At 24.2% G+C, this 21,213-nt stretch overlaps 3 protein-coding genes and 1 long non-coding RNA gene across 6 annotated transcripts in view; 1 reads left to right on the top strand and 3 right to left on the bottom strand.

Annotated features, from left to right (window-relative positions):
• Nucleotides 1-132: 132 nt before the first annotated feature.
• LOC122512379 (DNA repair protein RAD50) lies at nt 133-6,575 on the bottom strand. Its single transcript, XM_043628165.1, has 17 exons — nt 6,210-6,575; nt 5,987-6,136; nt 5,478-5,919; nt 5,201-5,355; nt 4,932-5,130; nt 4,609-4,832; nt 4,162-4,527; nt 3,612-3,732; nt 3,146-3,524; nt 2,789-2,994; nt 2,383-2,720; nt 1,830-2,249; nt 1,502-1,627; nt 1,149-1,424; nt 863-996; nt 655-786; nt 133-471 (listed from the first exon to the last, which is right to left on the bottom strand). The coding sequence occupies exons 1-17, from the start codon at nt 6,438-6,440 to the stop codon at nt 354-356; spliced, it is 4,017 nt and encodes a 1,338-aa protein (XP_043484100.1). The 5' UTR covers nt 6,441-6,575; the 3' UTR covers nt 133-353.
• Nucleotides 6,576-6,942: 367 nt separating this feature from the next.
• LOC122512378 (low molecular weight phosphotyrosine protein phosphatase 1-like) lies at nt 6,943-8,365 on the bottom strand. The gene is made up of 4 exons (XM_043628164.1): nt 8,205-8,365; nt 7,899-8,083; nt 7,614-7,775; nt 6,943-7,537 (listed from the first exon to the last, which is right to left on the bottom strand). The coding sequence occupies exons 1-4, from the start codon at nt 8,239-8,241 to the stop codon at nt 7,451-7,453; spliced, it is 471 nt and encodes a 156-aa protein (XP_043484099.1). The 5' UTR covers nt 8,242-8,365; the 3' UTR covers nt 6,943-7,450.
• Nucleotides 8,366-8,743: 378 nt separating this feature from the next.
• The window catches only part of LOC122512392, a 209,786-nt gene continuing 197,316 nt past the window's right edge, over nt 8,744-21,213 (top strand). The window contains exons 1-4 of one of the 2 annotated variants that reach the window (XR_006302625.1): nt 8,744-8,870; nt 9,378-9,512; nt 9,641-9,754; nt 10,116-10,277. This is a non-coding gene — a long non-coding RNA (uncharacterized LOC122512392). Of the gene's footprint in view, nt 8,871-9,346; nt 9,513-9,640; nt 9,755-10,115; nt 10,278-21,213 lie in introns of both variants that reach the window. The other variant, XR_006302626.1, reaches the window with a different exon arrangement.
• On the bottom strand, nt 11,660-14,421 carry LOC122512389 (U3 small nucleolar RNA-interacting protein 2-like). 2 transcript variants are annotated; one of them, XM_043628178.1, is made up of 8 exons: nt 14,264-14,421; nt 13,866-13,993; nt 13,642-13,745; nt 13,284-13,511; nt 12,942-13,054; nt 12,584-12,780; nt 12,116-12,453; nt 11,660-12,004 (listed from the first exon to the last, which is right to left on the bottom strand). In XM_043628178.1, the coding sequence occupies exons 1-8, from the start codon at nt 14,312-14,314 to the stop codon at nt 11,760-11,762; spliced, it is 1,404 nt and encodes a 467-aa protein (XP_043484113.1). In that variant the 5' UTR covers nt 14,315-14,421; the 3' UTR covers nt 11,660-11,759. The 2 variants fall into 2 exon arrangements, with proteins under 2 accessions (XP_043484113.1, XP_043484115.1); XM_043628180.1 differs by having other exon boundaries at nt 11,660-11,992.

Here is a 21,213-nt window from a genome sequence, read left to right as displayed (position 1 = left end):
AAATATTTTTAATTAAATTTTTAATTATATTTTAATAAAAAATCAAATTCTCATATTTTAAAAATCTTTTTGAATAATTATACATTTTTTAAAACTTTTTCAATTTTAATAATTGGAATTTTGGATAATTGATTTAATATAGAAAATATATGTTTATTGTATAACTTCAGTCTGAATATTACAAAATTAAAGTATTAAAAAAACAAACTTTTTCAGTACGGACAATTATTCTTTGAAATTATAACTTCAATAAAATTAGGAAATATGTCTTTTAAGCGTAATGAACGCGAGTTTTTAAAGAAACACTTAATTTTAAATAATGTAGAAACGAAAACGGAATATATAGTAAACTCTTACACTCGAACTGTATCCACATCGATATCATCATCTTCAGAGGATTCATCCAATGTTGCCATTGGTTTTGCCAACGTGTGTCCGTTCTTATCACGTAATTGAATCATAGACCTTCCGCTATTTTCAAGGAAAACAAAATACAATCAGAAAAATGACATTCATTTCAAAAAAAATTATTTCGTTTCAATAAAAATTATAAAAATAAAATATAAAAATAAAAATGAGTTTCATTTTAAAATGAGTTGAGTAATAAAAATAAATCGAAGTAAAAAAAAATATTATAAGACAAATAAAACTTACTCAGGAGCTCGTTTAAGTTCATAATACGCTTTGTGAGAATTGGCTCTTAATAAAAGATTTATGAAAGGTTCATCGTGACTGATAACGATTAACTGAAAGTTTTTCTGAACTTCTGAACGTTGTGCCACAATTCTGTAAAATAAGAAATAAATAAAAAATTTTTATAAAAAAAATTGTGTAAAAAAGAAAAAAAGTAGATTTTACATACTCGCAGAGAGCTTCAGCCAAACTTTTGGAATTTTCTGCGTCTAAATTAGTCGTAGGCTCATCTAAAGCCATTACACCGCAATCTCCGCAGAATGTTTCCGCCAATGCCATTCGAATTATTATCGAAGTCAAAACCTAAATGATATAAAAAAAATTAATTTTGTTAATAACGAAGAATAATATAGAATAAAAATAAAAATTTTCGAGTTTTTAATTAGAAATTTTTTGTTTAATAATTAATAAGTTTAGTAAAAAATTAATATTTATATTAAATTAAAAATATTTACCCTTTGACCTGCACTGCAACGACCTTTCATATCCATTAATACGCCATTTTTCTTTTGAAGCAATTTGTAATTGTAACTTCTTCTGTTAGAGTCCACTCCCTCAGTTGCACTTGTATGAATTTGAATAGTCGAAGTATCATGTCCAGTGTAAACTTTACGCCATAATCGATCCATTATTTTATTCACCGTTTTCATTCGCTCTTCATGATAATCAATCATTGATGCATCAAGAATTTTACTGTATGCTTTTAAAGTCTCAATTATTTCTCCGGAAGTCTACACATACATAAAATGAATGAAATTACAATGTCGAGGAAAACAATGCATATTAAAGATAAAAAAAAGAAACTTACCACTAATTCCACGGCCTTTGCTTTAAAGTTTGTCATCGCATCTTTAAGTTCTCTCTTCCCAAGCTGACTCTTCAGTTCTCGAATATTTCTCGATAATTCCGTTTGCATTCCCTCGATATTATTTTTCTGAAATAAGAATTGAATTCTTTAAATATAAACAGTGAAAATTCAAAAATATATAAATAGTCAAAACTGAATAGGCATATAAATAGTAAAAATTAAAAAATATGTAAATTACTATTTCTATAATTATACTAATTCAAAACTATATAATTAGAAAGATTAATAATTTTAATTATTTTTAGATTCGAAGGCATTAGACAATTACCTCCCTAATTAATTTGTCTTCTTCCTCCTTAAAAGTTCTTCGAACTCTTCTTAAATCATCAATTTTGAAATTTTTCAATGATGCTTTCAAGTGCTCCCATTGTAAATTCAAACTCTCCAATTCGCCTTCTTTCTTTCGAAGTTTCAAATTATCCAACAATGTTCGTTTACTTAATTCCTGTTGAACCATATCCTCACGAAGACTTGCAATTTTTTTCTCCAATTTACTTTTACTTTCCTTTAAAGTGCTTATCATTGAATCATACGATTTGACTCTCTCCTCAACGCGCTGTAATTTTACTTCAATTTTACTTTCAATGAAATTCTCAATTTCATTTTGAGTTTTCGTCAATTCGAAAATACGTTTCGACACCATATCCACTTTTAATTTATTACTTCTGGCACTTTCGGAATTCTGGTTCTAAAATTTTAAAAAGAAATTAATTGTTAAAAAAGTAGGTAAAGATTATATTTTAAGTTGTTTAAATGGAAATTATAAATAATAGAGATTAATATAAATATTTTCCATTGTTTACGCAATAGGAAGTATGTACCTTCTTTTTTTCCAAATTCTCAATTGCAGTTTCAAGATGATCTTCAGCCGTAACAAGTTCCTGCTTGAATTCTTGAATTACTTTCAGTAATTTATCTTTCTTGGCGGAAAGTTCAGTTTCTTTGTCATGAAATTGTTGCAATTTTTGCATATTTGCGGACAATCTTAATTTTTCCTCTTGCAATGAAAGTCTCAAGCTCTTTGTTTTTTCTACTTTTTCATTGTGAGAATCTAATTCCGTTTGCATTTTCTCTACTTCATTTCGAAGATCTTTCAATGAGTTTCTTAATGAAGCTTTCTCCCTTTGCGCCTCGTCCATGGTTCTATCGAAATTCATTCCTAAAAACAGAATTAGAGTCAAAAATATTATAACATTTTGTAACAATTTAAAAAATTAGTTAATTTACCAGCACTTGGAATACGACGTTTTACTGATTCAATTTGACGATTTATTTTCTCAATCTCATTAAACGATTGATCCCACAAGACAATATCGCTGCTTAGATTTTTCCATACGTCTAACAAATGTTCTGGTTCTTCCAAAGCCGAACGAATTGCATTAATTCTTTCCTTTGATTCTCGTAAACTTTTTGTTTTCTGTTCAATAGTTTCCCTGTGAAGAAAAATATTATAATTTCAATTCAAAATTCAACTCTTCCAAATGTAATTTAAAAGTAAAGAATAATAAAAATAATTAAAATTAAACTATATTGAGTGTAAATAAATTAAACGAATTTTAATTAGTTAAATATTAAATTACATACTTCCATTGTTTTGAATCAGTTTCCTCGAATTTCAAAATTTTATCAACAATTGGTTTCAATCGTAAAAGTGAATCATATTTTTTTTGTTCAACTTTTAATTTATCTTCACAATTTTTTAAAACTTGTGGCACAGTGTCCATTTCGTCTTTCATTTGAGATGATAAATTTTTTGCTTCCTGAGAACTTTTAAAACCTCGACTACAAAGTGGACAACATGGATCAGTTGAATCAACTTTTTCCAAATATTTTTTGAAAGCTGCTTTTTTATAGGCGTACATTCCTTTGTCATCTTGTAAACTGTTTACTCTTTTTGATTGTTCTGCTACAATATCATCATAATTTTCATAATCACAATGAATAGATACCATGGCTTTGTCATCTGGAAAGAAAAATAATTAATTTGATTTGAATTTTTTAGAAATATTTTGTAAAATTATTCTATATTTTAAAATTAATATCAACGTACTCTTTAATTCTTCTTCTTTTTTCCTTAAATCATTTTCAACGTGTTTCAGTGAAGCCTGTAAACTTGTTACACTCACTTTTTCTCTCTCTAATTTACGATTGTAACTGTCCTTCTCTTTTGTCTGCAATTGGAAAAAATTATGTTATAAATATATAAATTATAAATTTATATTATAATTACAGATCAACTTTACTATAAATGTCACTTCTAATCTTATAGTGGAAAAAATAATAACTTGCAAACTTCGCACTCAAAAATTAATTTTAAAAAGTAGTTTTAAGACTAAAAAAGTGGTAAAATAGTAGCAATCGAAAAATTAAATTGAACGACTAAAAAAGTTTAGTTTTATTGAAATTACTGGAAATAATTGAATTTCTTGAAGAATTGTATAATAATTGTATTCAAAATAATTGAATTCTATTATTTATGAAAATAATTTAATTTTTATAAAAAAAAGTGTTATCAAAAATTTTAAACATAAATAATTTCTTTTAAAGAATTTTTTTGAAAATATTTTAAATAATTGAAAATTGTATAATATGAAACATACCAAAGTTTGATAAACCTCATCCAAATCATTTTTGAGTTTTCTCATTGGTACCTCGTCTACTTTCAACAAAGTTTTAATATTCGATTCCTGTTTATTTTTAATAGACTGAATATTTGTTTGCTTCGATTCAAGAGATGATTTCTGTAAATCCAATTCGGCCTGTAGTGTACTATATTGATGCATCAATGTTATTTCCTCATCCAATTTGTGTATTTCATCGTCTAATGTTCTTTGATTTTTCTTTTTCTCGTTTATCTTTTCTTTGACTGCATTCACATCCATTTTTTTACCAAGTGCCTCGCATCGGTTATTCACTTCTCTAAGTTTCATTTCTATTTCATTTAATTTTGTTCCTGCTATGCCGACCTAAAAAAATATTTTTTTAAATCATTTTCAAAGCTTTAAATTTAAAACACTTTAAATCAATTAAAAAAAAATGAATTCTACCTCAGCAATTTCTGATTGCACGGTTTTAATTTCCCTTCGAATTTCCAAGAGTTCTTTGTCACGAACATTTGTCACTGATTCGATTCTTGATTTTTCGGCTCTTACAGTGTCGACTTCTTTTTGGAGAATTTGTTCCTCGAGTTCCTTTTTTCGACGAGTTTCTTCGATGTCACTTTCTAGTTTCTCGAATTTCTCAGTTAACGTTTTCATCCATTCTTCAATTTCTAGGGTACAATATTATTAATTAAAAATGAAATAACATGAAATAGAATGATTATAAATTAAATGTAGAATTTTATGATCTTATGAAAAAAAAATTTTACCATCTTCTGTGCTGTTCTTTAATTTAATCTCCGTATCAAACGTAGCTAAAGCCTTTTCCAACATTGAATTCCTAACAGTAATTCTATCATTGTGATCCTCCATTTTTTGCTGTAGTGTTCCAATTTGAATTCTTTGTTCTGCAATTTCACTTGATAATTTTTGCTCTTTCTTCGATTCTGAATGCACTTGATTTTCAAACTGTAAATAAAAATAAATTTTAAATCTCTTCTGAAAGATATTTTTGTTTATGAAAGAAAATAATTTCAACCTCTTTAATTTCTTCCTGTTTCTTGGAGAGAAAATTCTCATCCATTTCAAGATCGTGTTTCAATTCATCAGTTGTGCCTTCGAAAATTTTATGAATAGTCGATTTTAAATTATCGACTTCCTTTTTGGCTAAATTGAATTCCATTTTCTTTTTATCTGGAAAAATAATTTGAGTAATTTTTTTTTTTGTTAAAATTAGTTTTTAGTACAATTTTAATAATATCGGAATATATGTATAGAATTGAAATACTCTAGAAAAAAGAGACTAATTTAATCACCTTCGTTTACAATAATTTTCTTGTACTCAATTTCTTTATTTTCATTTTCTTGAATTTTCTCCTGTAATGGTAGTAGCTCGTTTGTTATTTCTTCAATTCTGATAAAAGATCTTTGCTTTCGATTATTAATTTCTTCGATCTTGTTTTCCACATCTTTGACTTGATTGACTAAAATACGATACTTATCCTTCTCGACTGTCAAAATTTTATTATCCGCAGTGTGAATTTTAATAATACTTCGCAAATTATCCAAAGCTTTATTGAACTTTGTAGTTCCAAATATCTCATCGAATTTTTCTTTTAATTTCTTTCCATCGTCAAATGGCCAATTAAATTCCTCTTGATGACAAAATATGACATAATTAATTATAGGTTTTGACACTCCTAGAGCACGTGTAATTTCGGCTGTTATATCAGCACATCGACCGCTTATTTGGGATCTCTGAAATTTTTATTAAAATTCATCAATTGCCTTTTATTGAAATTTATATAGTAAGCAGTAAATTTACCTTCTTTGTGACGGCATCAGTTCTAGTTATGGTTGAATCTAAGGATTTTAATTTAATAGATTTCGCTAATTGCGTACATTCGACCGTTTTTGATACAACCAGTGAATCGCCTTTTTTATTAATAACTTCAGCTTTTATAACTCCTCGTACCTGGTGTTAAATAATTTTCTATATAGACTTGAAATTAATTGGGAATTATTAAGTGAAAATACAAAATACTTACAGTAGGATTGTTTGTCAATTTTGGATCGAAAATAAAACATCTTCCATTATCTGTACCTGGAGGAAAATCACCGGTTGTCGCATACTTGAGACATTCGATAATAGTTGTTTTGCCTGTTCCATTTGGTCCCAGGATGAGGGTCATCGGTCGTGTAAACACAATAGGTTCTGATTCTTTGTCATCGCTAAAATTCCGAATACCACGAATACTAAGTCGTTTGACTCTCGACATTTTGCAGTCTTCTCTTTATGTACTATTCATTAAAATATTAATTATATTATTCAAACAATAACCGGACTATATACTACGCACTTTCCGCATGTGTCACTTTTTTTTGTGAGGTTAGAAAATTACAGCGGGCGGCGTATATAGTAAACGGCGGGAATTTTATTTGTAAATTCAATCGACGCTTGCGCAAATAACTTCATTTTAGGCGCTTTATTTAAAATTTAATTATATTAATTTAATATATTAATTATATAATTATATATTTAATTTTATAAGGTTTACTATTATTATTAATATTGTTTATTTGTTTATTATTTTATTATTATTTATTTATTTAAAAATTTTTAGAAACAAATTATTAATTCTATAATTAAATTTACTCATTTTATATAAGTATTCATGTTCCTGTAATACTTATTCTTTTGCATAAATACATAAGCATTTTCTTAAAATTTAAAGACTTTTAAAGACGTAATAATAACTTTTTAAATTAAACTCTATTAACGTTTAACTCTCAATTCAAGACCAGCTTATCGTTTATAAATTATTTTGATACACTTTTGTAACTTATTTAATAGACTCTTGATGTTTTTCGATGTCACATTTATAAATACAGTCGATATTAAACATAAAAATTACTTATCAAATTTTTAACATAAAAATAGAACTTTGTTCAAATCTTGAAATATTTCAATTAAATTTATAATCTGTACAATGAAAAATTGAAATATTTCATTCTTGCATAAAATCTTTCCTGGCTACAATTCTAATTACACTTCTATAAAAATAAATATTATGTACGTAATTTATAAATTATTTAATTTAAACAAAATTAAAAAATTCTGTAGATTGATAAACCTATATCAGATCATTAAAACTTCCAGCACAATATTTATAAATATCAAAAATAATTTGTAGTTTATCAACTTGAATTTTTGAAATTTTATCTAATTTTTTCTCTTTAAAAATTATTTTTAAAAAAATATATCCATTTTTCTCAATATGTTGTTGAATTAAGAACTATTTTCTTGCTTCAAGAAATTTTCAACACATGCAACACACTGATCGTAAACTGTTTGAAAACTGGTAATATTATTTTCCTGTAAAATTAAATAATTTACTAATTAATTACAAATATTTTGTAAAACAAATTTTGAATTTAAAGTATTTTCTTACAAAATAAGGATCTTCAATAATAACTTCTCCACTTGGATGATATTTTCCCAGGAGTTCAACTTGCGCTCGACAATTTTTTGGTTTTAGTTCTATTAACTTTGATAAATTATATTCATCCATTCCAAATATCCAATCGAAATCATCGAAGTCTTGATTTTTTATCTATTATTAGCAAAAGAATTAATTTAACTCATTATATTAAGTAAGACAATTATATTTTAAAAACTACTGTAACTGTAGAATTATTAACAATTAGAAAACATTTTGTTTTTTTAATTTACTTACGACTTTTGCTATGTGATGATAATTTTTAATGCCATTCTTTTCTAGAATATTTAGTGCTCTTTGATTAGGACCTTCCCCAACGTGATAACCTCTTAAACCAGAACTGTCAACTTCCCATAAATAATTCATTTTCTCGACGTAATTTTTGAATATAGCTTCAGCGATCGTTGATCTACAGGTATTGCCTATTATTAATTAAAGATTATTAGTTATAATTTGTAATTTAATCGTAAAAAGGAAAAAGAAAGTAAACATTGTTGTTCAATGAATTAATACTAGAATTTGTATCTAATTGTAAAAATTTACCTAAACACACCATTAACACTCGTTTCTTTTCTGTCATCTATAATTTTAATTCTTTGCTTCTTATTTTTAAAACAGTTAAACAATTACAATATACACTTTCGAAGTTTTCAAAATGAAACGTAGTTATGAACTTATGAACATAAAAGTATTTAAGGTTAGGTTTGAGCGGAAGTTGCAGAAAATGCAACAATTGTCAGAGACGTGAAGTTGTATGTAAGTTAAAATTCAAAAATATCAACAATAAAAACAAATTTTGTACATAAAATGATTAATATATTCGCGGAAAGAATAATAAATTGCTACAATTATGTTTAACAACTTTATTTGCTATTTTATAGAGTTAATTTTTATTTTCTATTTTACGTGTTATTTATTCATTATTAAAATCGATTTAACTTTTTTAAATATATTTCTTTTGTTTAATGATAGAGGGCAGTACTTATGTGGATTCTGATTGGTTCATGCAACTGCGCATGATCAGGGTGATTTGGCGCACTTTTGCTGCGATTTCCGGCTTTCCCCCCATTTCTAAAAGTCGCCGTTGACAGAAACATAATAAAGAAGAAACGGAACAATAGTTTTCTGATATTTTTAGTAGTTTTTATGTAAATTCGAAAAATTTTCGATCATCTGTTAAAAGTTCGATTTCCAAGTATTTCTATGCAGGTAAATATTGTTATAATCATTTTTCATTTTAACTTTGTAGACGATTGACGCGATTGACTTATATCAACATAACCTAGAAATTGAACAATTTTTCTTAAACTTTAAAGGATTAAATATAGTTGATAAATGATTTTTGATAAGAATAAACAAATACTAAGTGATTAGCAGTCGCGCATAATTTAGAGGTTATGTTAAATTCACAATAAATTGTTCAATTTATATAGGAGTTGCAGGTCTTTGCCGGTTATAATTCAAGGTCATTGACTCCACAAAACAATACAGAATTTTGCAGTAATGTTTGCCGTAATATTTTATTATTTCAAGAATAAACACAATATTTAGGCAATATTTTTGTAATTTTACATACTGTAGGGATAAAATATAATTAATTTGTTATCAGTGTTAATTTTTGTATTTTTATTTGTTTTGGATAATTGGTATTTGTGACATAATTATTGTTCTGTTTTTTGTTACAGTAAAAACATGATTCTCTTGTAACTTTTTTAGATTCAAGAACACAAGAATGACGAAATACAGTAAAACTTCAGGAAATCGTTTATAATTTCCGAAAACAAAAAAATTGTCCAAATTTGAGAACACGATGCGCAGAATTTGTCTGCATTCTACGGGATATTTTAAAAGGTATTTAATCAAACAAAAATATGACAATATTGCATTAAATTCCAACATTATTTTTAAATTATTTAAATATATTTTTTTGAAAAACTGAATGATTGTTACAGGAAAATGATAATTATTATTTTTTTCAGTTTCAAATTCACAAGAATTTCTGCAGAAATGTATTTTCGATTTCACGAGACTAAGGAATTGCGCAGATTCGAAAAAAGTGCAGGGATTCCCTGGAGTCTGAGAACTTCCAAAAGGTTTTTATTTAAACACAATAATAAAATATTGACAAATTCCAATAATTAAAATTATTATTTACAATTATTTTGAAATTATTTTATTAATTCAATTTATATTATTAATTTTCACTAAATATTTCTCTCATTTTTCACTATAATATTCAATTCTTTCAACCTAATCGATAGCAATATTAATAAAAATTTGAAATAAAGTATAAAAAGAAAAATTTTTGTAGCAAAATATTGTGAAATGTATTTGAAACGTTTCTATTTTTTAATTTTATTCTATTTATTTAATGAATCTTGATGGCAAAAGTATTAATTTGACGTTTTTGTTGAAGTAAAATAGTAACTATTGTTTTTTTTTTATTTGTTTCAGATTCATAAATGATGAATTGCACCAACAGTATATAATAGTAATCCAGATTTTCGGGAAATAAATGAATAAGGAATGGAAAAATCAAATATTGATTAATGATGAATACTTATTGGTTAAAACTAAAAGATATTGGGTCCAGGACACTTCCAAATTCTACGAAAGGTTAGTCGTTTATTAATTTTTAATTTTCTTTCAACAACAAAGTGACAAAATATTGACAATTATTAAAGTGTAAAATAAGCAATATTTATATTAATGTCCATTTGTTTACAAAATTTATTATAAGTAATTAATTATTTTCTTGAAAGTAGTAAATGATTTTTAGAAATATTAATTATTCTTTGACATTATTTTCGAAATAGCAGTACATTTAGTACTTTATGAAAATAAAAAAATAAAATAATTTTAACGAAGATAATAATTTTAAATTATCTATATTAAAAATCGTTGTATTCCGGTAATCTGTTCGCAGTTTGTAATTAGTTGTTTGCTTTTTGCTTCTTAAAGTTTTAAATAACTTTTCTATTTAAATATTTCAATTATCGAATTTTATTGAAATTTTAGAAAATAATTGAATTATTTTGAAAAGTTTTATACCGAATTAAGAAAGAAATTGAATTCTTTCGTGAAATTTTTTTCGAAAATAATTGAATTTTTGCAAAGAATTTTACTATTTATAAATAAAATTGAATTGTTTCGAAGGATTTATTAAAATTTTAGAAAATAATTGTATATGTTCGTGAAATTTTATTAAAATTTTGTTTAGAAATAATTAATTATTATTGCAAAAAATTTTACTATTTGTAAAAATAATTGGATTCTTACGAAGAATGTTATTATTTATGAAAATAATTGAATTCTTGCGAAGAATTTTGTTAAATTTTTTGAAATTAATAAACAAGAATAATTAATTAGTAAATTAGTTAATAATTGAATTTTTTTAAGTTTGAATCTGAAATTAAAAGAAATAATTGAAAACCAATCAAGTAAAAAAAGTAATTTTGGCTTCTTTTTACTGATGAAAATTCTTTCCTTCTGCATGATGTTCTTATAGTCATTATTTTACGTCACTTTGTTGTTGTAATGAATTTACATTTTCTTTTGTTTTAATAATTTTGATGACTTGATTATTGGGTATTCTGTATATTGAACGTTTTACAATAATTTATTGCGCTACGGTTATGAAAAATCTGGAAAATTTATAAACAATTTTTCCAGTCTGCAAAAAATATTTACTTATGAAAACTTTGTTGAAGCTATTTAAATTAAAATAGGTTACGTAGAAATTAAATAATAATTTCTACATTTGTTTAGGGACTCAACAATTTTTGTTTAACATTTTCTAATCTAGAAATATCTAACGAAAAATAATTTTAATTTCACCATCGAAATAGAAATTATAATTTTTATTTTGTTTTATTTAAAGCTGAAAAAGAAAACTTATAAAACTTCTTTTTTGCATTTTATAAAAGATAAAAATAGAAATTAAAATTTTTATTTTCTTTTATTTAAAATTGAAAAAGAAAATTTTCAAATCTTTTTTGTATTTTATAAAAGATATGTTTATTTTACATTCGTAATACAAATATCGCTTAAAAATAATTAAATTTACACGTGAAATGTCTAAGACAGACTAACAAAATTTCATTTACTTTGTTTTTGATTTAATGGAATCAGAACTATACCATTTTTCGGTTCTGATAAATGCCACCATCTTCCTAATCTATGCTCTTTACCAACGGCAGCTATGAGATAATTGCCGTCGGGCGTAAATGTTAGAGAATTAATAAATCCCTCTACTTTAACGTCAAAAAGAGGTTTGATTTTTCGAAACGATTCCTCACATTGCCACAATCTAATGACTCCACTATTGGAACCTGAAAATGAAGCTATTTTTGAATTATAATATTCCATTAACTTTAAGTAATTAAATAATAGAAAATTGATAGTCTTTAGGGGTTCTTTTTTTTATTTTTCTCTATTTTTTGGTATGAATTTACCTGATGCTACTAGATCCGTATTTAAAAGTGTCGCAATACTTGAAATCCAATTAGGTAATCCATTTTCTGGATTTTTTCCATGAGCTTCAGGATATGAACATAATGGTTTCTTCTTTAGACAACCCCACACGCTCAATTGACCATCGTCACCTCCGCTTAGGAAATTCTCTTCGTTTATAAGTTTCACAGTATCAATACTGCCACCGTGTCCATTGAAAATTAATTGTGATTCTTCGACTATTTTCCATATTCTTATACTTCCGTCAAGACCTCCACTTGTTACGGCACGTTCACGCGATAGAGCGTCTATTGAAGTTATAGCACTTCCATGACCAAATCTACAATAAATTTTTAAATTAATTTAATTTTTTAAATTACAAGTTTTGCTTTAAAGGAGAAAAATTGAAGTGTTTTAAAATTGTGATAGTAAGATCAATAAAATGTGTAAGAACGAACAAAATTAATTACAATGATTCGACGTAGGCCATGTCATCCAGATTCCAAACTTTAACACTCGCATCCTTTGACGCTGAATACAAGGTGTGTGTATTTTTTCGAAAAACTAAGCCCGTAACCATTCCTCTATGTCCTTGGAGATATTTTATATGACTTAAATCATCTCCCGATAAGACTGTTATATTTTTAGTAGCCTTGTCTCCAACTACCTATTTTTAATCAATTTCGGAAATTTAATAATCAAAATATTGGTTTAAAAAACAAGAAGTTTAGAAGCAAAGTTCTTTTACAATATTTATAGCTTTATTAATTAATTATTAAATTGATAGTTTAATTAGCTGAATTTTTTTCAGATTTTTACTAGACTTACTACAAATTTTGAATCCGTGCTGATCGCCATACATTCTACGCATTTAATTCCATTATCATTTTTCGTTCGTTTTCCTTTTAGGATTTTGACTTTAGATTTGTCCGCTAAACACCCTGAAAATTAAATTATTTTTTAGTAAATACTGAATAACATTAAATTGTCATTATTCCTTCTTAAAAATTAAATATTTCTTGAATAATTATTAAAAGCTGATTTTTCTTTAAGGACGATAATCTTTAAATATTTATTAAAATTTATAGAATTCTTTAAATTCCAAATTTCAATAATTTTTGTTTTAATTTCAAATTTCTTTTTTCTTTAAAAGAAAATTATAATACTTACATTTGACAATTGTTCCATCCTTGGAACCGGAAAAGAGAAATTTTCCATCGCTTGAAAGACAAAGGCAGGTGATTGTTTCTCTGTGATATTTACATTTTAAAATAATTGTTTCACCGTGTCCTGTATAATTACTAGCTACGGTTCTTTTCAATCTTCCTTTTTCTTCTAAATATTCTTCATGTAATCGCCTCGCAATGCCACCTTTTTCAAAATCTTCTCTGTCCTTTTCTGAAAAATTAGGTTCGAATGTAAAAAACATACTCATTCAATAATGATAAAGGATTAAAAGAACTAATTTTATTAATTAATTAATTAATTACTTATAAAGATGAATTAAATATTTATTTTTCTATTTTACCTTCCTCTTCAATTTCTTGCAAATATTTCTTTGCCAATCTTAAACGTTTCTCTTGAGCAGTCTCTTCTTCTTCCTCATCATCATCATAGTCTTCTTCTAAACCTCTGTTTAGAAAAAATTTGCAAATTTAATAACGTAGAATAGAATATATTAAATGAGTCCTCTATTAATTATTACCAAATCAATTAGCAATAATCCAACAATGGTAAATCATTATAACTCACTTATTTCTTTGCTCAGCAAATTCTTCGTCACTACTCGCAATACTTTCATCATCGTCTTTATTGTTTTTCACATTTCGCTTTTTACCTTTTGATGCAAATTTCTTCGAACCCTCAGAATTACCATTAAACTAAAATTAAAATAATAAATATTACTTTTAAAAAGAATTTCACGTGCATAATAAACAAAGTATAAATATTTCTTTCTCTTGTAATTATTATCATTAATAATTATTTTTACTAGTTTATTTATACAATTTTATTGGAATAAAATAGTAAAAAATATTATTTTTACCCAAATTTAAGTAAATTTAGAAAAAAATTAGAGAATATTTAACCTAACCTCAAAATGAAAGAAACGAAAACATGTGGCGTAAATGATACTAAATTGGATAAATTACCTTTCTCTTAAGTTTTCCTGGTTCTTTGTTATTTCTTATAAAGAACGACATATTTTATAATAAATAGAATAGTACTTTTAGAATTCAATTTTGCTTTAATTACGAAAACATTAAATCACAGTAAACCACGTTGTTTCATTTTACGGTACTGAATTTGACTCACTGAGTTATTTTCGAAATGCGCATGTCTGAGAATTATTATTTCATTGGTCACTTGATTCACGAGTTTAAAATTCAAAATTTATTTTCCACAAGATTTTAGAAAATTTCTTTATTAGAATTTTTATAATAAACAATTTTATTTAAAACAGTTTTTTTTACCAAATATTCTCAGTACTTAAATATATTTCTTAATTTTTCAAAATATATTACTATACTATTATTATTACTCTTATAATTTATATTTTAAATAATACAATTATAATAATTGTAATTATTGTTTAATAATCTTTAATATTATTTAATTATTATAATTGTTTATCGCAATATAATATTTTTAATATTCTAACAATATTATAATATAAAATATAAATATATAAAATTAAAATAATTTATATAAAGGTTATAAAATAATAAATTATTATAAATCCTAATTGTAATATATTAATAATCATTGAATAGTAATAATATAGTAATAAAATATTTTTATTTTTTGGTTCAATTAAAAAAAGTAATTAAAAGTAATAGTAAAAAGCCCCAATAAATTTACTGTAATCTGTAAAAATCATTTAGAAATGAAAAACGAAATATTATTGTAAATGTAAATAAAATAATACATTTTTATTATTAAAAGTATAAGAATGAAGTAATGTATATAATTATTATTTTTCTTATATTTATTTATTTACACATTTCCCCACGGAAATGTTTTCGCAGAAATATTTTTATACTTTTGTAAGCCAACTTATAAATAAATAAATAATTTATAATATACACAAAAGCGATAGTAGGGCAGTTTTTTATTAATTTTAATTAATAATGATTTATAACTGATTTCTAGTGAAAAATAAATTATTATTTAACACAAATAAAATGCACAATTCTTTTTTTAAATTTAATATGAAATTATTTTAATTTACAGTTTTAATGATTAATTTGAAGGGTAAAATGAAATGAAAGAAATATTGGTCCACAGTACAAGTATTTATTTATTCTGTACAAAAGTTGAGTTATAAAATATTATGTCCCATTTTTTTTTCATTTTTTCATTTTTTTTTTTTTTTTGTTTAAGTTCTTGTTCTTAATCTTGTATACCATTTCTGTCTTGAGTTGGTTCGTATAACAACAATAGCGCCACGCAAAGCACGTGTGCTTATTTTATCTTTTTTTATTATTCTTTTGTTTTTTTTTATTCCGCTGAAAAAAAACGAAACAGAAATTTAAACGCATTCTGATTCGCTTCATTGATTTATATTTATAATATAATAAAACGAATAATTACATTATTTACGATAATCATCCGCTTTTATCGTAAATATAATGTGTGATGGGATTTTATTAATTCGTCTATGTATATTTTATTGACAACGATTTACCGCGCAGGTATAATTTCTGTATATATATTTTTATATATAACACGCGTCTTTATTTTCGCATGGACCTTTAAAACTCGCTGCATATGTATTTTTTTACCACCAAATGATTTTATTTTTCAAATTTTTTTTTTTTAGTCATTTTAACAATTATTACAAGAATGAATGAAGATTATATTATGCTACTCGGTGCTTTTGTGTTTTTTTTTAAACAAGTGTAGGCCTTTTTTTTCTTTAATTCTATATAACCAACTTCTTCTTCACTTTGGTATATTTTTTCTTTGAGAAACGATTATTGGAATAAAACTCTTAAAATGAGTTTTATTCTTCGATTAAACTCCGTCTTGTTATCGAAATAAAAAATTACTTTTTTTGAAATATAACTCTGAAGAAATTATTAGTAAAAGGAAAAATTTTATTGAAATTTGGAATTATGTAATAATTATAATTAGATTACAATTTATTTATTATGTCATTTGGACGTTGTTTTCGATTAAGAGTTTAAAAGAAAATTGCACCTCTATTACTGAAAATGATATATTATAATGTAGTTAAAAATGAAAAAAAGAATTCTTTACTGAATGGCACAAAAGTTTATACTGAGAAACGATTGTTTCGCTTAAAAGTAGTAATTAATTAAATTGACAGGTTTTTTTTTTAACAATCTTTCCGCTTCTCATGGTGTCGCTCTTGAATTGACTGTTAAAAATGTTTTTATTTTGAAATATACAACAAATATAAAAACTATTTAACGTCTAAGAAATTAAATTTTTAAATGAAAATATTAAAAATTAAATAATTATATCAAAAGAAAAAAAATTTCTATTATTTTTAAATTCGCAAAAATATACTAAAATTCTGAATAGCACCTCCGAGATTTGTGTTTTACTTTGTAAATATATTTTTTGAGGAAAATTTTTATATGAAAAACAAAATAATATCTATACTACTAGATCTATCTATTATTATTATCAAAAAGAGATTTTTTTTAGGCCAAGGGATAATTTTTTAGTTGTTGATGAAAATATTGAAATTTATTTTCAATACACAATAAATTTGTCTTCTTGTCATAAAATATTTTCAAATTTTATTAAAAAGAAAATTTTACAAAGTCGGATGTCTCTTTTTACAATGTTCACTCTTTAGGAATTACAAATATCGATAATTTTTTTTTTCAAAACCGCATTTTTTTTAAATTCACGCGTTTTTTTTCTTTTCGTTACGAAATGTTCTCTTTGTGAGTACAAAAGTAGTAAATTCACATTTGCATTTCATTTAATGATTTATTGTGTAATTTAATTACTCGAATACTGCTCAATTTAATGTTAATCAATATTATATATTAATTAACTAATTGAATCTTAATTAAATTTTTGAATTTCAATTATTTGAGTGATGTTTAATTAATAATTAAATATTAATTAAACAATTAAATATTAATGATAAAATTGAATATTAATTAAAGATTATTTTGTTACTAAATTCAATTTTTTTTATTCTATATTATTTTAAAAATTTAAATAGAATAATTTAACTAATTTGGTGTTCGAATTGTATAGAAAAAATGTTATTTTAAGAGCGACAGCATGAAATTAATATTTTTTACTGCGGTGAAAAAATGACTGTAATTTTTTGTCGACTTAAAAATAAACTGGCGATTTTTTTTCACTTCTTGAAAAATTCTTTTGTACTTACAAAGACGATTTATTTAAGGTACTTTATTTAAAATCATAATGTACCATTTAATATATCCGGCTTTTTACTTTCGTTTCTATCGATATAATTATTATATCGATATACATGTACAATATATACCTACAATGTTTTTGTGTGTAACGTCGGTGATTTTTCAAATTTCAAAACAAAATGAAAAAGAATTTTTCTTATTAATTCCCTGAAAAATACACATATATATATTGTGCTCTTATTATTAAATTACGAAAAAATGATACTTAATTTGTGAAAAATTGAATTTTTTCTATAATTGGACGAAAAAGGGGGGTAAAAAAAGAATAGTGTACCATGAGAAGTACGTCTGTCTGCCTGTCTGCTTGAGAATAATTAATTAACATATTATGTGTTTATAAGATTATCGGCAAAAATTTATTTATTTTATGGTATTTTTTTTGTTGATTATGTGTTTTTTTTCCTGTTTTTTTTTCTCGTTTAAAGCTATTTCGCTACAATGGACTACCTTTATGAACTCTACGCTACTTTGCATTTGTATGTATTGAATGAACGGCATAATTTAATTGTATGTATTGTGCTTACGTGGGCACACGCAAACTCTAATGAAGTCCGTGTTTATGGAATTACACACAGCCGGCTCTCTTTTTTTTTCTCTCTCTCTCTCTCTCCCTCTCCGGAGATTCTACGAATGTATTAAACCCAGAAAATCTCCTTCTGTATTTGTAAAGTTTACTTGAAAAAAATTGCACATCAAGTCCATGAACTTATTAAGGCAAATGAATCATTTCCACAAAACACACTCATACATATTATAAGTTGTAAGCAGAGTGGAAGTTCACTAACCCAGAAAAATGATCTTGTTTCAAAATAATTACATTTTCGAATAAAAAACAATTTTTTTTGCCTTTTGACCAAGTTTTAATAAAAATTAAAATTGAAAAATTGTGGAATAAATTTGAATAATTTACAAGTTGTTTAGGACTAAATTATAAAATTGATTTAGAAATAAATAAAAAAAAAATTGAAAATAGAAAATAAAAAATGTATAAAATCATTTTGTAAACTTTTAAAAATTTACAAAATGACATTTTTTTTTTTTTTCATGGATTAAGTAATTAAAATCGCGTTCTAAAAGTTAAAAATTTTACACTCTAGGTACTCGAATTTCAGAAAATATTTTCAAACTTTTGGTTCTGTTTTGCAAGAGACTAATCAAATTTTGCTTTTACGCTCTAGGGTTTTAATAAACTGGGAGGCATTAATTAAAAACTAATTTTATGGAAAATTGAAATTTTATGAAACTTCTAAGGAAATATTTGACGAGTTTGAAAAATCAAAAGAGATTAATGTAATTTACATGGAACGATAAGAAACTTTATGAACAAAATTATCAATTTATAGCTGCTGCAGTAATTTTTTGTTTACTTTTTTAAATTCATTTTTAAAGCAAATTTTTTCTTAAAATTCTATTTTCGTTGAAATTAACTTTTTAAATTGTAAAATAACGCAGAATAGGAAATAAATTAGCAAAAAAATTTTAAATTGTTTTTTCTAATATTTAGTTACAAAACATTTAAAATTACTGTTTTTGTTACTCTGAAAAAAAATTTATTTGATTCAAATAACCGATTACTTGGCTATTATCAAATAAATATTTACTTGAATCGACTAATTATTTATTTAAATCAATTAAATTGTATTTGAAACAATAATTTCAGTATTTGTAGTAAATATCATTTTAGTGACTGTAATAAAAATTATTTCATAGAAACAAATTTTCTATTTAATAATAGACAAGTAATCGTTTACTTTATTAAATACTTTTTGCAATATTGCATTATTTTAAAAATGAAAATGAAAATTTTTTTAAATTTTCTTTTAAAGAATTCGTGATTTAATAAAAATGTTAAATAAAATATTTCTTTCTTTAATATTAAAGAAATATTTATTTAATATTAAACTATTAAATATGTAATTAAATTTTTTAATTATTTTTGAAAATTTGAATAAAATATCTCTTTGAATTTAATTTAAAGAAAAGTGTTTAAAAAATAATTTTTGAATTCTTGAGTAAAATATTTACACTCAGAAAAATGTTTTATTTAATCCAAATATATTATATTTGTATTAAATAAATTTATATTTATTAGACAGCCTATTACATTTTTTTGATGTAAATAACAATTTTATTTGTCACAGATAAAATTTTTTATTACAGATAAATTTTTTCGTAGGAAGTTAATTTTCTATTTGTACTAAATAAAATTGATCTGTATCAAATAAATTTAAAAAAAAAATTTTTTCTCTGGATGTAAAAATTAGTTTTTTAAATAAAACCTTTTTAAAGTAATTCTTTGAATTTGAGTAAAATTTTTTAAAGATTTTTTTGAAATTCGAATAAAATATATATTTTTTTAATTTAAAAATTACTATTTTTAATAATTATAAAGAGAATTAAAAGTAATTAATTTATTCTATTTATCAAATAGAAAAATTATGAATTTTAAATCCGTTAGTGTACTGTAAAAAAATTTACTTGATTTAAAAATAATTGTCATCAACTAAATATTTTTAAATTTATTTGCATTCAAATAATTTTTATTATAATTAAACTGTTTTTGCTTTAAATGCAAAAATTATTAATTCAAATATAATTTAATTTATGTAAAAATTATTTGTTTTGAATAATACTAATTTGATTTAAGTAAATATTTGATAATATAGATAATTATTTATTTGAATTTGAATGGTTATTTAAATCAAATTCTTTTTTCAGTGTGACAGATAAATTATTAATAATAATTATTAGAGTTGTTTATAAAAAGACATACTAAGTGGTAGTAGACTATTTTTTTATACGAAAATCATTTCCCGTTTGATATTAAATCTGAAAAATGGCCATTTACCAAATGAATATTATTTATTAAGCAAAAAAATTTAATATTTATGACCGACTTTATATAAACACACACACATAGAGAGAAAAACAAATAATCATTACCAAAAACGAAATTGTTGTCATATTTTAAATTGGGAAAATGAGTGCTGGCCGCGCATAATCCATGATCATAAACACGAATGTGGTGTGAATACCGGTTATAAAATAATATTATTTCAACGTGAGAGAATTCATTGACCTGGCTAAGTGTGGCTGTACTCGACGTTCTCATTTTACTTAGTACAATTGTATTGTTTACGAATAATAATCATAGTTTAATAATTAATCACTTTGTGTGTTCCATTTTTTAAAAATCTTAGACATCAACGTACATTCACTTTTTTTTCTTTAATAATAAATCGTTATTAGAAACCTATCTCGTACCTATTATGTATTTAATATCGTGTTGTTGTTGTTTTTCTTCTTTTTCGACTTATCGTTTTTTTTATGTACAAATCATCTACGAATCCTCTGCTTTCTTGTTTTCTAATTATATAAATTGATTTGCGCATTGACCTTTTTTTAAATGCCGCCGCGATTGTTATCCAACGTTGTCGCAGGAAAGAAAATTTGATGTTTTGAAATAAATTAGCAGAAAAAAAAAATAAGGATTTGGTTTTAGGGATTTAGGTCGAGACGTGGAATACTTTTTTTGTATTTAAAAATAATAGTTTATTGACCGTTTTTTTGTTGTTGTTGAAACCCGGAAATATTTACAATAATGAGCGTACGTAATGCACAATCGCAAGCAATATTTTTTTTATTAGTAGAGAGAGAAATATCAAATTTAA

The sequence above is a fragment of the Leptopilina heterotoma genome, unplaced genomic scaffold, assembly GCF_015476425.1.
Source record: "Leptopilina heterotoma isolate Lh14 unplaced genomic scaffold, ASM1547642v1 Lhet_98, whole genome shotgun sequence".
Lineage (NCBI taxonomy): Eukaryota > Metazoa > Arthropoda > Insecta > Hymenoptera > Figitidae > Leptopilina > Leptopilina heterotoma.
The sequence above is the reverse complement of the archived record's forward strand: the minus strand, read 5'-3'. Positions and strand labels throughout refer to the sequence as shown.